General features: G+C 37.1%; 1 protein-coding gene across 1 annotated transcript in view; it reads right to left on the bottom strand.

Moving 5' to 3' along the window:
• LOC127876449 (semaphorin-2A-like) overlaps positions 1-17,130 on the bottom strand; it is a 148,679-nt gene that overhangs the window by 11,817 nt on the left and 119,732 nt on the right. Inside the window, exons 14-17 of the mRNA XM_052421745.1 lie at positions 15,015-15,123; positions 9,748-9,799; positions 7,317-7,458; positions 752-932 (exon numbers count right to left, since the gene is read on the bottom strand). Of these exons, the coding sequence (XP_052277705.1) occupies positions 752-932; positions 7,317-7,458; positions 9,748-9,799; positions 15,015-15,123 (484 nt within the window). The remainder of the gene's footprint in view (positions 1-751; positions 933-7,316; positions 7,459-9,747; positions 9,800-15,014; positions 15,124-17,130) is intronic.

Below are 17,130 nucleotides of genomic sequence, written 5' to 3' on the forward strand. Positions count from 1 at the left end.
TTTAACCATTAAACATATATCATATCAGAGACAGTAAATTGTGGTTAAACAGTTATGCCACTTTCTAAGTTTAAGCAAGATTAATGATACCTTCTTTGGAAACAGTCTGATTACAGCTGATTGACTTTCACAACGGAAATAACAAAAGATATGTTTCTGTTATGAATCAAGGGAAATTACAATTCACAGTGTTCATGGCCGATTAACAAAGCAATCACATTATTACATGAAGTGACAGGTGTAGAAAATGGGGGTGTGGTCTATCTCAGATATTAACAAAAAAAAACAACTCCATCATCTTTAATCATTAGGGCTTAATTGCATGACTTAATTATGTTTGTTAGATCTTGCAATTAAAACACAATCATGATACCCTAAGATGTTGCACAAATGATTTATAAAATTATGAATTATTATTAAAGACATCATCCATGCAAGTATCAAAGATTTGTTGGAGGCATTATGGATGTTAGAGCAAGACTTTAGATCTTCTCAATAAGTTTAAGTACAAAAGTAGGTCAAAATGATGTCAGGTGGTGTGGGTGTGTTGAAAGTGTTCAAAGACAACATTCAGTCAAGTATAAAAGCTTTGTAGGCAGCATAATAAAAGTTATTCAATATTTTGGTTAACCATGTAAGGGCAAATGGACATATGGACATACAGCCAGTCATATAAACCTACAGGCCAATCACCGTATGCTAGGGGATATAAATACATTAAACATTTTCAAAACTTGTGTGGCTCTATTACCTGAAGCCAAATAGATGTTTCTACTTTTATTGAACTCTGGCCCGACAACGATCTTCATGAACTGTACACCACGCTTATAGAATATTGGTCCCTCGTATTCCATATCTACGTTCTTGTCCATTAGCTGATATTCCGAAACACGGTTTTCAAATATGCCCGGATTAGTGTCGTGCGCTGTACACTGAAAGTGGGAAAACGCTCAGTTATTGAATATACATTTCTGTTAATTGAAAGTTCGAAAAGGTAGTTTTCAAATATGCCTGTATTTCTTTCTGTTATGCACTGTAAACTGAAAGTGGAAAGTGGAATTAGATTGGATTTTAGGATTTACAGAGTTTAGGAAGAAATGATGAAACGAGAGCATCGCATAACGGGTGCCACGCTCGGCTGCGAAAGCTTGTCAGATTTTTTTTTTTTAGGTCACAGTGACCTTGACCTTTGACCTAGTGACCCAACAAGAGATGTGTTTGTCAGAAACACAATGCCCCCTACTGCGCCACATTGAAATAACATTTCTATTTATCATTTGGCAGGTATAGAAATCATCTCCCTTTAAAGATTATTACTTCCCTTTAATTTTGTCCAATCCAACCAGGGGGGGGGGGGGGGGGGGGGGGGGGAAGGGGGGAGTGTCTCACAGTCAATTATGACCATGTCAGACATCACTCACAACCAAGGCCTGTGGTTTAAAAGAGATCATAGCCAGAGTTGATCATGTATCTATGGACATAAGTCCATAGGTATGTAATGAATATCAAAGAAATTATAATTATATCATTAAAAAAAAACAACCTTGACAAATCAATCATTTGGGTTATAAATAATCAAAATAAGAAATCTGTACAGTAACTGTAAAAAGAACTTCAATTCTTGGTAAGGAAATATATAATATGAGATTTATAATTATATAAATTACTTCCCTGAAAATAATTGTCTGTAACAAATCTCTATTTTTAGTAGCAAATAATTAAAAGCCACTACCGTGAATGTAGATTCACCACTCAAAACTTTTTGACCTTTGACCTTGAAGGATGACCTTGACCTTCCACCACTCAAAATGTGCAGCTTCATGATAACGCCACTTTAAATTAATTTTTTTACCTTTGACCTTGAAGGATGACCTTGACCTTAAAGGATGACCTTGACCTTGAACTTCCACCATTCAAAATGTGCAGCTTCATGAAAAAAATCCGCTTTATTTTTATTTTTTGACCTTTGACCTTGAAGGATGACCTTAACCTTGAAGGATGACGTTGACCTTGAAGGATGATCTTGACCTTCCACCACTCAAAATGTGCAGTTTCATGAGAACGCCGCTTTGATTTTTTTTCTGTTGACCTTTGACCTTGAAGGATGACCTTGACCTTGAAGGATGACCTTGAACTTCCACCACTCAAAATATGCAGCTTCATGAGAACGCCCTTTGATTTATTTTTTTTTCGACCTGTGACCTTGAAGGATGACCTTGACCTTCCACCACTCAAAATGTGCAGCTTCATGAGATACACATGCATACCAAATATCAAGTTGCTATCTTCAATATTGAAAAGAGCTGTCTCCATCGAAAGACATATGCCCCTGAAAAACGCTTGTTCGAAAGCTAAACGCAGATTTCGAAACCTAAACGCGGACCCTAAGTTCAAGGTCAAAGGAGTCAAAATATGTGTGCGTATGGAAAAGCCTTGTCCATATACACATGCATACCAATTATGCAGGTTACATCTGAAGCAACATAGAAGTTTTGAGCATTTTTCGAGCGGAAATGTAATTTTTTTATGATTCAAGGGCCGTAACTAAGAAGTGCCTGGGTAAATTTGGCTGATTATCAAACTTAACCTAGATTCTATTGTCTTACACATTTTGTGAAGTTTGGTGAAGATCCAATGACAATTGCTTGAGTTATCGAGCGGAAACGAGAAAAAAACCCTCAATTTTTCTATCATTCAAGGGCCGTAACTCAGGAGTGTCTTGGTCAATTTGGCTGATTATCGAACTTGACCTAAATGTCACGAACTTACACATTTTCATGAAGTGTGGCAAAGATCCTATGACATTTGCTCGAGCTATTGAGCGGAAACGAGAAAAAACGCAATTTTTCGATGATTCATGAGCCATAACTCAGAATTGTGTGGGTCAATTTGGCTGATTATCGAACTTGACCTAGATATTATATCCTTACACATTTTCATGAAGTTTGGTGAAGATCCTATGAAATTTACATGAGTAATGCAGCGGAAACGAGACAAGAGGGCCAAGATGGGCCTTGTTCGCTCACCTGAGAGGAGTCGGTTCATTCAATCTTTACCAAATGTCAAACTTGACCTAGATATTGTCCAGACAAACATCCTGGTCAAGTGTCATCATTATTTCATCTGCGAGTCATGATCAATGTACCTATGAAGTTTCATGATCCTAGGCGTAAGCATTCTTGAGTTATCATCCGGAAACCATTTTATTAAGTTGAGTCACCGTGACCTTGACAGCCATTGTGTGAATACGTTTTTTGAAACTGTGACCTTGACCTTTGACCTAGTGACCTGATAATCAATAGAAGTCATCTGCAAGTCATGATCAATATACCTATGAAGTTTCATAAACCTAGGCATAAGGGTTCTTGAGTTATCATCCAGAAACAATTTTACTATTTCGGGTCACCATGACTTTGACCTTTGACCCAGTGACCTGAAAATCAATAGGGGTCATCTGCGAGTCATGATCATTGTACCTATGAAGTTTCATGATCCTAGGCATAAGCGTTCTTGAGTTATCATCCAGAAACCATTTTACTATTTCAGGTCACCGTGACCTTGACCTTTGACATAGTGACCTGAAAATCAATAGGGGTCATCTGCGAGTCATGATCATTGTACCTATGAAGTTTCATGATCCTAGGCATAAGGGTTCTTGAGTTATCATCAAGAAACCATTTTACTATTTCAGGTCAATGTGACCTTGACCATTAACCTAGTGACCTAAAAATCAATAGGCGTCATCTGCCAGTCATGATCAATGTACCTATGAAGTTTCATGATCCTAGGCCTAATTATTCTTGAGTTATCATGAAACCACTTAACTATTTCGGGTCACCGTGACCTTTGACCTAGTGACCTGAAAATCAATAGGGGTCATCTGCGAGTCATGATCAATGTACCTATGAAGTTTCATGATCCTCGGCATAAGCGTTCTTGAGTTATCATCTGGAAACCATTTTACTATTTCGGGTCATCATGACCTTGACCTTTGACCTAGTGACCTGAAAATCAATAGGGGTCATCTGCGAGTCATGATAAATGTACCTATGAAGTTTCATGATCCTAGGCATAAGCGTTCTTGAGTTATCATCTTAAAACCATTTTACTATTTCAGGTCACCGTGACCTTGACCTTTGACCTAGTGACCTGAAAATCAATAGGGGTCATCTGCGAGTCATGATCAATGTACCTATGAAGTTTCATGATCCTAGGCCTCATTATTCTTGAGTTATCATGAAACCACTTAACTATTTCGGGTCACCGTGACCTTTGACCTAGTGACCTGAAAATCAATAGGGGTCATCTGCGAGTCATGATCAATGTACCTATGAAGTTTCATGATCCTAGGCCTAAGCGTTCTTGAGTTATCATCCGGAAACCATTTTACTATTTCGGGTCATTGTGACCTTGACCTTTGACCTAGTGACATGAAAATCAATAGGGGTTATCTGCGAGTCATGATCACTGTATCTATGAAGTTTCATGATCCTAGGCATAAGCGTTCTTGAGTTATCATCCGGAAACCATTTTACTGCATTGGGTCACTGTGACCTTGACCTTTGACCTAGTGACCTGAAAATCAATAGGGGTCATCTGCGAGTCATGATCAATGTACCTATGAAGTTTCATGATCCTTGGCATGACCGCTCTTGAGTAATCATCCGGAAACCATCTGGTGGACAGACGGACCGACATGAGCAAAACAATATACCCCCTCTTCTTCAAAAGGGGGGGGGGGGCATAATGAAAAAACTGCCCCCCTCCCAGCAGCCATGTAATTCAACTGACCGGAACCATTTTTAAACTCAACTCTCGTATCAAGGAAACAAATGATTTAGCAAATTTCATGAAAATTGGGCCAAAAATGTGACTTCTAGAGTGTTCACATGTTTTCACTATATATAGAGAAAAATGCCCCGCCCACTTGCGCCATGTTTTTTCACCGATTCCGACCATTTTCAAACTCGTCCGAGATATCAATAAAAGCAATGTTTTGACCAACTTTCATGATGATTGGGCAAAAATTGTGACTTCTAGAGTGTTTACAAGGTTTCTCTATAGCCAAATAGGGAAAACTGCCACGATATACATATAGAGAAAAATGCCCGCCCACTGGCGGCCATGTTTTTTCACCGATCTCGACCATTTTCGAACTCGTCCGAGACATCAATTGAACCAATGTTTTGACCAACTTTCATGATGATTGGGCAAAAATTGTGACTTCTAGAGTGTTTACAAGGTTTCTCTATAGCCAAATAGGGAAAACTGCCACGATATACATATAGAGAAAAATGCCACGCCCACTGGCGGCCATGTTTTTTCACCGATCTCGACCATTTTTTAACTCGTCCGAGACATCAATTGAACCAATGTTTTGACCAACTTTCATGATGATTGGGCAAAAATTGTGACTTCTAGAGTGTTTACAAGGTTTCTCTATAGCCAAAGAAGGAAAACTGCCCCGCCCACTGGCGGCCATGTTTTTCAACGGATCGGAACCACTTTTGAACTCAACCAAGATATCATTAAGACAAACATTTTGACAAAGTAACATAAAGATTGGGCATGAAATGTGACTTCTACAGTGTTTACAAGGTTTTTCTTTTTTTTGACCAAGTGACCTAGTTTTTGATCAGGCAGAACCCAGTTTCGAACTTGGCCGAGATTTCATTGGGACAAAGCTTCTGACCAAGTTTCATGAAGATGGGACAAGAAATGTGGCCTCTAGAGTGTTTACGAGCAAAAGTTTACGGACGGACGGACAGACATACGACGGACAAAGACCGGTCACAAAAGCTCACCTGAGCAATCAGGTGAGCTAAAAAAAACAATTTTACGATGATTCAAGGGCCGTAACTGAAGAGTGTCTGGGTCAATTTGGCTGATCATCAAACTTGACCTAGACGTTTTGCCTTACACATTTTCATGAAGTTTGATGAAGATCTGATGACAAATTGCTCGAGTTATTGAGCGGAATCAAGAAAAAACCCAATTTTACGATGATTCAAGGGCCGTAACTCAAGAGTGTCTGGGTCAATTTGGCCGATTATGGAAATTGGCCTAGATATTATTGCCTTACACATTTTCATGAAGTTTGGTGAAGATCCTATGAACTTTGCTCGAGTTATTGAGCGGAAATGAGAAAAAAAAACAAATTTACGATGATTCAAGGGCCGTAACTCAGTCGTGTCTGGGTCAATTTGGCTCATGATCGAACTTGACATAGATGTTATTGCCTTACACATTTTCATGCAGTTTGGTGAAGATCTGATGACAATTTCCCGAGTTATTGAGCAGAAACGAGAAAAAAAACAAATTTACGATGATTCAAGGGCCGTAACTAATGAGTGTCTGGGTCAATTTGGCAGATTATCAAACTTAACCCAGATGTTATTGCCTTACACATTTTCATGAAGTTTTGTGAAGATCGGATGACAATTGCTCGACTTATTGAGCGGAAACTAATCCGGACGGACTAACTGACTGACTGACGGACGGTGCGATTTTAATATGCCCCCAGAACCTATGTTCTGGGGGCATAAAAAAGTTATGGCCAATGTTAAAGTTTTCGGACGGCCTGACACCATATATTTGACATTTGACCTTAAAGAATGACCTTGACCTTCACCATTCACCACTCAAAATGTTTAGCTCAATGAGATACACATGCATGCCAAATATCAAGTTGCTATCTTCAATAGTGAAAAAGTTATGGCCAATGTTAAAGTTTTTTTTCGGACGGACGGACAGACTCACATACACACATACAGACATACTGACACACTGACAAACTGACTGACGGACAGTTCAACTGCTATATGCCACCCTACCGGGGGCATAAAAATATATATGTGGGCAGGTCAGATAACTATGTCCATTTTAAGCTAATTACTTCCCTTGACTTTGTTTTTTCGACCCTTGACCTTGAAGGATGATGCTCACCTTGAAATTTTACCACTCAAAATGTGCAGCTCCATGAGATACACATGCATGCAAAATTTCAAGGTGCTATCTTCAATATTTAAAAAGTTATGGCCAATGTTAAGGTTTTAGCAAAACGCCTAGGGCGGACGTTGGACGGCGGATGACGAGCTGGCTATGACAATAGCTCAGGTTTTCTCCGAAAACAGCCTCGCTAAAAAATTTAACCTACATTATTAATATAGTTTAATAACTTAATAACGTGAACTTGAAATACATCAAGGGCTGAGAAATATAGGAATTTGATGCAATGATAATGGAAATTTTACTGTAAACAAATCAACTTTATCCAAAGGTACAAATATTTATTTATGAACATTATGAGTACTAACATTATCAAGTCTTGGGTTAGGATTGAGGTTGTCAGGAACTGTCTTCCACATATCACCATCCTTGTACTTGAACTTGCCATTAAAGGACTCTTCTATCCGTGCCTTGCTGAACACACAGACGGCTGAGGAGTTGAGGTCAGCCCTGTAAGTGAACATACAAAAGTCATATCTGCAATAATGGGGGACGAACAGTCCGAATGATTACATGGTTATGGGAATCAATAGTATCATGAACATACTTAGTCACTGTTCTGACTCAACTTCAAGTGTTTTTTAAATTTTAAAAATGATTTCAATCATCATGTCCAATTTAGCATAAACAGGAGGGTTTTGTTAGGTTTCAGTCTCACTCAACTCTGAGTTTGAGGAGGAATATAAGCTTTATTTATTGTTGAGATTTCAGATTGTCATTGTGCTGACAGATGTTCTCAATATGCATCAGAGTGGAATCTCAAATCTTATCTTCTGAAATGAGTCCAAAAATTAAAAATGTACATGATACTGTGCACTGGTGTGCCCTTGTGACTGGGAGGTACCATATTCGATCTCCACTCAGGGACTGTTCTTGTGATCTTAACAGAGACACTGAGTAATGATTCATGCCAGTAAAAGGGCTCAATGGAATCTGTATAAGCCCAAGGCTATTGATATATTAATGCCTAAATAAATATGCCAAGAAATCATTAAAACAAATGATTCAAGCAAGTTTCATGAACATTATATTTACAAGGGCTGTTTGTAAAACATGCATGCCCCCCATATGGGCCGTCAGTTGTAGTGGCAGCCATTGTTTGAATACGTTTTTTGTCACTGTGACCTTGACCTTTGACCTAGTGACCTGAAAATCAATAGGGGTCATCTGCGAGTCATGATCAATGTACCTATGAAGTTTCATGATCCTAGGCCTAATTATTCTTGAGTTATCATGAAACCATTTTACTGTTTTCGAGTCACTGTGACCTTGACCTTTGACCTAGTGAACTGAAAATTAATAGGGGTCATCTGCCAGTCATGATCAATGTACCTATGAAGTTTCATGATCCTAGGCGTAAGCATTCTTGAGTTATGATCCGGAAACCATTAAACTATTTCGAGTCACTGTGACCTAGACCTTTAACCTAGTGACCGGAAAATCAATAGGGGTCATCTGCCAGTCATTATCAATGTACCTATGAAGTTTCATGATCCTAGGTGTAAGCATTCTTGAGTTATCATCCTGAAACCATTTTACTGTTTCGAGTCACTGTGACCTTGACCTTTGACCTAGTGACCTGAAAATCAATAGGGGTCATCTGCCAGTCATGATCAATGTTTCTATGAAGTTTCATGATCCTAGGCGTAAGCATTCTTGAGTTATCATCCGGAAACCATTTTACTGTTTCGAGTCTCTGTGACCTTGACCTTTGACCTAGTGACCTGAAAATCAATAGGGGTCATCTGCCAGTCATGATCAATGTACCTATGACGTTTCATGATCCTAGGCCTAATCGTTCTCGAATTAATATCCGGAAACCATCTGGTGGACGGACCGACTGACTGACGGACCGGCATGTGCAAAACAATATACCCCCTCTTCTTCGAAGGGGGACATAAAAATGTGACTTCTAGAGTGTTAACAAGGTATGGCCAAATAATAAAATCTGTATCACCCCCTTGAGAACATAATTTTCAATGCCCTGGATGAAATGGACTTTTGCTTACGTTCTGGTCAAGTATCAGGATGTTTTGACAAAAAAATTGAATTCTAGTGTTTAGACAAGGATCCAATTCCGCAATATAAGGCCCTAGTGGCCATGTTATTAACAGTCTGAAGCTATTTTCAAATTCAGCCAAGTTATCATTAAACAAATGTTCTGAGCCAGTTTCATGACGATTAGACAAAAGATATGACTTCTAGAGTGTTCAGAAGCTTTTTTCTAATTTGATCTTGTGAATTGTTTTTCAACTCGGACGACACGACACAGTTTCAAACGCAGCAAAGGCAAAATGTTCTGACCAAATTTTATGAAGTTTGGGCAATAAATGTGGACTCTATAGTGTTACCAAAGTCAATCTTGACAACGTACAACAGATAATGCACGACAAACAACAGAATAAAGATCACCACAAAAGCCCACCATGAGTTGTGCTAAGGAGGGGTGAAAACTGTATTGTTCTTGGTGTTATGTAATTGATGTAACTTTTGTGTCACATTTCAGCCTTCATGAAGAACATGTCCTTTTAGTACTTTTTAACGAACCTGAGGTTAAAAACACAGCCAGTTCTCACATAATGCAGCCTTTGCCACAGAAGTAAACCCCAAAGCAACAAATGACACAGCAAAAACTGATTTTAAGGATGTCAAAAAGTGTTTCTTGTCAGCATTAAATGTTCGTTTCATGTACAAAGTTGAACAAATATGTTGTAATTTTACGTCCTCTGTCGTACATACCCATGCTTGAAAAACAGCCCAAAGTACTGGTCTCCACTTTTGTAGATATCATCTGCAAAAAAAAAAACACAATTATTTGATGGTAAGAGATATGCTTCTTCTTGTTTTACTAGTGTTTTAAATTGAGTCATGATTACTTAATGAATTTTGTATTGCCTTGAGATATTCTTGCAGAGATCATCTTATAATACCGTAATTACTCTATGTTTTTGGACACTTACAAATAATTAATTTTTTTCGTGTCCGAAAACTTAGCTACGAAAAATATTCACAAAATACAGGTGTCCGAAAACTTAGAGTTGAAAATTGAAGTGTCCGAAAATAGCCTCAATTGTATCAATGACGACCGGTACTAGCACACGTTTGTAAAATACCATGCTGTAAAGTATAAATTACATTTATACATGTTTGCTTTGCATTTTAAATAATTTTAAATGCTTAATTTATTTGACAGAAAGTTACTACAAGGTTGTACTTTGACCAATGAGTTCAAAGATAAGCATGTGATGTACCAATACTCCCTAGTATGAACCTGTAATTAACGCCAAAAAAAAATCAAACTATGAATTCTTCGTTTGTTCCATTCCGACAGTTGTTGTCTAACACCTTCCATTGTTTGTAAAACTTGCAATAGGGTGCATCACACTTTGAAGCGTTTAGTATTTGTCACAGTTATTTTACTGAGAAGTGGTAGTACCATTGCGGTAGATAATTAAACTGTTAATTAGCGCTACCCCTGGCAATTGTCATAACGCTTATGCTATCGGGCGAAACCATTGTTTAATACCAGTTTACAAGGTTATTAACCCAATTACGCAAATGTAAAGGTCCGTTGCCCTCAGGTATGCACCTGCCATGTTTTATGATGTTAATCTGGTTGTAAAACCCCATGATCGAAGTGTCATTAGATATCAAAAACAGGATAGAAATTGTGTAAAAAAGCACTGTGAAATATACTGTCCGAAAACTTAAAGACATTAATTATGGACGAAAACTCGTGTGTCTGAAAATTAAGAGTCACGAAAAATATTTATTTTTGCTAAAAAAGGGGTGTCCGAAAACTTAGAGTGTCCGAAAACATAGAGTAATTACGGTATGTTTATTCTAACAGAGATCATCAAAGTAGTATGAAACAGTAGTACAGGCCAATTCCTTAAAAGTAAATTCTTAAAGAGATCATCAAAGTAGTCAAGGCCAATTCTTTACAGGTCAATTTTTATAGAGACCATTAAAGTTGTAAAATTCAATTCTTTACAGGTCAATTCTTACAGAGACCAGTGCTCCAGCTAGGATTTGAAAAGGGCAGGGGGGCTTTTTTGTCAAAAGGGCACTCTCGACGCGCAGTATTTTGTCAAAAGGGCACTTTTGACGCGCAGTATTTTGTAAAAAGGGCACGTTCGAGCGCGCGGATGTTTCTGGAATGCTTCCTATTGCATGTTAATTTATATGTTATAAATAATTGTATTATTCCCATTATTATTAAACCATTCAAATATAATGTCTACAATGAGGATTAAACTAATAACAATGTAATAGGAGATTTATGAATTATCACATGAAAAAAAAAAAAAAAAAAAAATGTTTTTTTTTTTTTTTTTTTTTAGGGGGGGGGGCAGGGCGGAGGTTCGGGGGGGCAGGGCGGAGGTTCGGGAGGGCAGGGCGCGGCGCCCTTTGATTTAGGCCTAGCTGGAGCACTGCAGAGACCATCAAAGTAGTACAGGCCAATTCTACAGGTAAATTCTTACAGAGATCATCAAAGTAGTTAAATTCAATTCTTTACAGGTCAATTCTTACAGAGACCATCAAAGTAGTACAGGCCAATTCTGTACAGGTAAATTCTTACAGAGATCATCAAAGTAATAAAATTCAATTCTTTACAGGTAGGTAAATTCTTACAGAGACCAACAAAGTAGTAAAGGTCAATACTTTACTGGTCAATTCTTACAGAGATCATCAAAGTAGTAAAATTCAATTCTTTACAGGTAAATTCCTACAGAGATCACTAAAGTAGTAAAATTCCATTCTTTACAGGTCAATTCTTACAGAGACCATCAAAGTAGAACATGCCATTTCTTTACAGGTAAATTCCAACAGAGATCATCAAAGTAGTAAAATTCCATTCTTAACAGGTCAATTCTTACAGAGACCATCAATGTAGTACATGTCAATTCTTTACAGGTAAATTCATACAGAGATCATCAAAGTAGTAAAATTCAATTCTTTACAGGTAAATTCTTACAGAAATCATCAAAGTAGTAAAATTCAATTCTTTACAGATCAATTCTTACAGAGACCATCAAAGAAGTATGGGTCAATGCTTACAGGGACCATCAAAGTACTATGCGTCAATTCTTACAGAGATCATCAAAGTAGTATGGGTCAATTCTTACAGAAATCATCAAAGTAGTATGGATCAATTCTTACAGAGATCATCAAAGTAGTATGGGTCAATTCTTACAGAAATCATCAAAGCAGTATGGGTCAATTCACATAGAGATCATCAAAGAAGTATGGGTCAATGCTTACAGATATCATCAAAGTAGCATGGGTCAATGCTTACAGAGATCATCAAAGTAGTATGGGTCAATGCTTATAGAAATCAACCAAGTAGTAGGGATTAATGCTTACAGAGATCATCAAAGTACTATGGGTCAATGCTTACAGAGATCATCAAAGTAGTATGGGTCAATGCTTACAGAGATCATCAAAGTAGTATGGGTCAATGTTTACAGAGAGCATCAAAGTAATATGGGTCAATGCTTACAGAGATCATCAAAGTAGTATGGGTCCATGCTTACAGAGATCATCAAAGTAGTATGGATCAATACTTACAGGGATCATCAAAGTAGTATGGGTAAATACTCACAGAGATCATCAAATTAGTATGGGTCAATGCTTACAGAGATCATCAAAGTAGTATGGGTCTATGCTTACAGAGATCATCAAAGTAGTATGTTTCAATTCTTACAGAAATCATCAAAGTAGTATGGATCAATGCTTACAAAGATCATCAAAGTACTATGGGTCAATTCTTACAGAGATCATCAAAGTGGTATGGGTCAATGCTTACAGAGATCATCAAAGTAGTATGGGTCAATGCTTATAGAAATCAACCAAGTAGTAGGGATCAATGCTTACAGAGATCATCCAAGTACTATGGGTCAATTCTTACAGAGATCATCAAAGTAGTATGGGTCAATGCTTACAGAGATCATCAAAGTAGAATGGGTCAATGTTTACAGAGATCATCAAAGTAATATGGGTCAATGCTTACAGAGATCATCAAAGTACTATGGGTCAATGCTTACAGAGATCATCAAAGTAGTACGGATCAATACTTACAGGGATCATCAAAGTAGTATGGGTAAATACTTACAGAGATCATCAAAGTAGTATGGGTCAATGCTTACATAGATCATCAAAGTAGTATGGGTCTATGCTTACAGAGATCATCAAAGTAGTATGGGTCAATTCTTACAGAAATCATCAAAGTAGTATGGATCAATGCTTACAAAGATCATCAAAGTACTATGGGTCAATTCTTACAGAGATCATCAAAGTGGTATGGGTCTATGCTTACAGAGATCATCAAAGAAGTATGGGTCAATGCTTACAGAGATCACCAAAGTAGTATGGGTCAATGCTTACAGAGATCATCAAAGTAGTATGGGTCAATGCTTACAGAGATCATCAAAGTAGTATGGGTCAATGCTTACAGAGACCATCAAAGTAGTATGGGTCAATGCTTACAGAGATCATCCAAGTAGTATGGATCAATGCTGACAGAGATCATCAAAGTACTATGGGTCAATTCTTACAGAGATCATCAAAGTAGTATGGGTCAATGCTATTAGAGATCATCAAAGTAGTATGGGTCAATGCTTACAGAGATCATCAAAGTACTATGGGTCAATGCTTTGGTTTCGCTGTCGATCGCCATTGGTGCCAATGGCGCTAAATTTTTAAAAGTGGCTCCAATTTTTTAAAAGTGGCGAATTAAAAAAAATTCGGTAAAATCCTAGTATCCGAAAATGTACTGCGAATCGAAAGCACGTGACAAGCATTAGCGTCCAGCATATGTCAGTTGTAAATATTGATTAACGACGATGTACATGTAAGCGACCTACAGTGCAGACTGCAATCACTGAAGCGTGTAAGTGTTACAAACGGTGTTTTTACTGCTATTGTCAAGTTTTATGGGGGTTATTATCGGATTAACGGCTCCATTATGATATTGAGAAATAAATTAAGTAACACGGGGACAAACTGTCACGACGATCAATAATTATAATGATTTTTAGGGAAGCTATTTCTTTAATCAAAACCATGGGCAGGGGGCTGGCAAAAGCATTTATTTTCTCAACAAAAACAAATAAAAACTTGTTTCAACAGGTATTTGTGAGCATTTCTGTTTAATAGTTTCATTATTATAATGTTCTGGGAAGGATATAATTTGATTAAGATACCAACAATTTCCGAAATAAAACGTTTATCATTAGCATGATGTACTATATTTCGGATGTGTTAAAATTCGGACATTTAAAGATAGGGACATTTATGTCTTGGTTTTTTGTTGATAGTTTGTAAAAATATGTTTTATGTTATTTCAGGCAACTAGAATGAATGGTGGCAATTATCTGGGCCTTTCTGTCAGGAAATAGGCGTAAAAAAAAACATTCATTTTATTGAACCTGGAAATCATCCACCATTAACAGAAAATGTTTTAACAACAGAAGCTGAGGTATATCATGTCCAAATGACCAAATATAACTGTTTAAAAATTTGAAGTGACAATAGATTTTCTGATGTTTTATATTTCTTTTTCCCTTTCAAATGATTTTGGTGTACATTGGTGTGATTCGATGTTAAAATGATAAATTTTGAAACATTTATGCAGCATACTGTTTAATACATTGATGTTAAAATTATTATATTATTTTGGTTATCTGTGTTGTTTATCAAGTTGAAAAAAATGTTATTCATATACAAATAAAGCTTATTAAGACTTAAGAAGGTATGACTTATGAAGGTACTTGTTTTTTATGTAATATACTTTTTAAAGTGATCATTTAGTCAATGACATTAATGTAGTAAGGTTTCTTTAAATGATTGTTCTTATTAATAAGGTTGGAATAAGCGACAGTTTTGGCGCCGCGAAAAAGTGGTGACAACTTTTTTTGGGCCAGTGAAACCCCTGACATAGATCATCAAAGTAGCATGGGTCAATTCTTACAGAGATCATCAAAGTAGTATGGCTCAATACTTACAGAGATCATCAAAGTAGTATGGGTCACGGCCTGGCAGCGAGCAATTAAGCCTTGCCTTCTGGTATGACAGCCATTTTTTCTTGTTCATATAGCCACCCCCAAGGTCTTGCTGCAATGGCAAAAAAAACAATGGATCTGGTTAATACATGGCCACAGCTTTGGTACATGCATACTTTGGAACCCTGTTAAAAAACACTTAGAATATTGCACTCAAAGTTTTGAACAGACCAAAGGAAGGCAAACCTATAGTACCCTTTGGTAAGGTACTATTTAATACTATCTAGAACTTTGTATATGTGACTTACACCCCAAAACTGCTTCGTCAGCTATCTTCAAGACCTGCACAGGCTAATCTTGGACGGGCTTGACTTACATGCATTTAGACCTGTTTTCTAAGAGCGTCCCTCATATAAACACACCTTATTAAAGCAAATATACCTGAAATGCTATATTACAAACATTTTCAATATCCTTTGTCCTCTACATAAAATGTAATGTTAAATTATTAAATGAGAAAATATTAATAACTTTCAAACATGTATGGTTTCACATGTTTAACTTTGTTTCCAATGAAATGCAACAGTTATGAGTATTCACATGTTTTAGATCACATTTGAAGCATTTTTAAAAGTTACATTTTTGTTGACTTTCCCAACACATCATATAACATAGTTGAAGTGACTTTGTCACCGCCAAATAAAGTCACATCACTAAGCAACAATGAATTAGCATGTTTCGAAAACAATAATATCAGTGAAACTGATGGATGCTCCCCTATGATGAGCTTTGTCAATCTATGTGTTAATAACCACCTAAATAAATCTATTATTAGCCACTATGACCTTGACCCCAGTGACCTCAAACCTCATCAAAAGGTAGAGGTCCATGCAAGGAACCTACATGCCAAATATGAAAGAGATCTGTTAAGTAATGAAGGTGCAATGAGAAACTGTAACAAAAGAGTGATGGAAAAATCTATTATTAGCCTCAGTGACCTTGACCTTGACCCCAGTGACCTCAAACCTCATCAAAAGGTAGAGGTCCATGCAAGGTACCTACACGCCAAATATGAAAGAGATCGGTTAAGTATTGAAGGTGCTATGAGAAAGTGTAACAAAAGTGTGACAGAAGAATCTATTATTAGCCTCAGTGACCTTGACCCCAGTGACCTCAAACCTCATTAAAAGGTAGAGGTCCATGCAAGTAACCTACATGCCAAATATAAAAGAGATCCGTTAAGTATTGAAGGTGCTATGAGAAAGTGTAACAAAAGTGTGACAGAAGAATCTATTATTAGCCTCAGTGACCTTGACCCCAGTGACCTCAAACCTCATCAAAAGGTAGAGGTCTATGCATGGTACCTACATGCCAAATATGAAAGAGATCAGTTAAGTATTGAAGGTGCTATGAGAAACTGTCACAAAAGTGTGACGGAAGTAAGGAAGTAAGGCAGGAAGGACAAACTGGCAACTATATGCTCGGCCGAAATTTTATTTCGGGGAGCATAGAAAATAATTTGTTTTTTCAAAGTGCGTGATTAAAATCAATCCACATAATATTTTATTGAGCTTGCACAGGAAATATGTATGATGCTTGTTAGAGAGATTATTGTGTGTTTTTTTAAGTTTAAAGAGTGAGCTATGGATTACAAAGTCATCTTTAATTCTCTTTATATTTACATTTGCATACAAGAGAACCATATGTCCATTAAGCACTCGGAGTTCATTAACACTAATTGCTGAAGACTTGAACAGGTGATCTAGTTCTTTACCACACTTGACCCAGTTTCTAACATGGCCTTCATATTGTAAAAATAAACATTCTAAACAAGTTAAATCAAGACAGTGTGGTAAATGTGGCACAAGATCATTTTTAGATTTGATCTCACAACATAGTTTTTAGATTCACATGACCAAGATTTAAACTTGGAATGGATTTAGTCAGAATAAACATTCTAACAAAGTTTCATTAAGATTGAGTCATAAATGTAGACTCCAATATTGGAGACACGTGACCCAGATTCGAACTTGGCCTAGATCTTGTCTACATGAACATTCTTACCAAGTATCATCAAAATTGAGTAATAAATGTGGCCTTTTTAATAGCAACATGGTTT

This window comes from Dreissena polymorpha, chromosome 4, assembly GCF_020536995.1.
Source record: "Dreissena polymorpha isolate Duluth1 chromosome 4, UMN_Dpol_1.0, whole genome shotgun sequence".
NCBI classification, from domain to species: Eukaryota; Metazoa; Mollusca; class Bivalvia; order Myida; family Dreissenidae; genus Dreissena; species Dreissena polymorpha.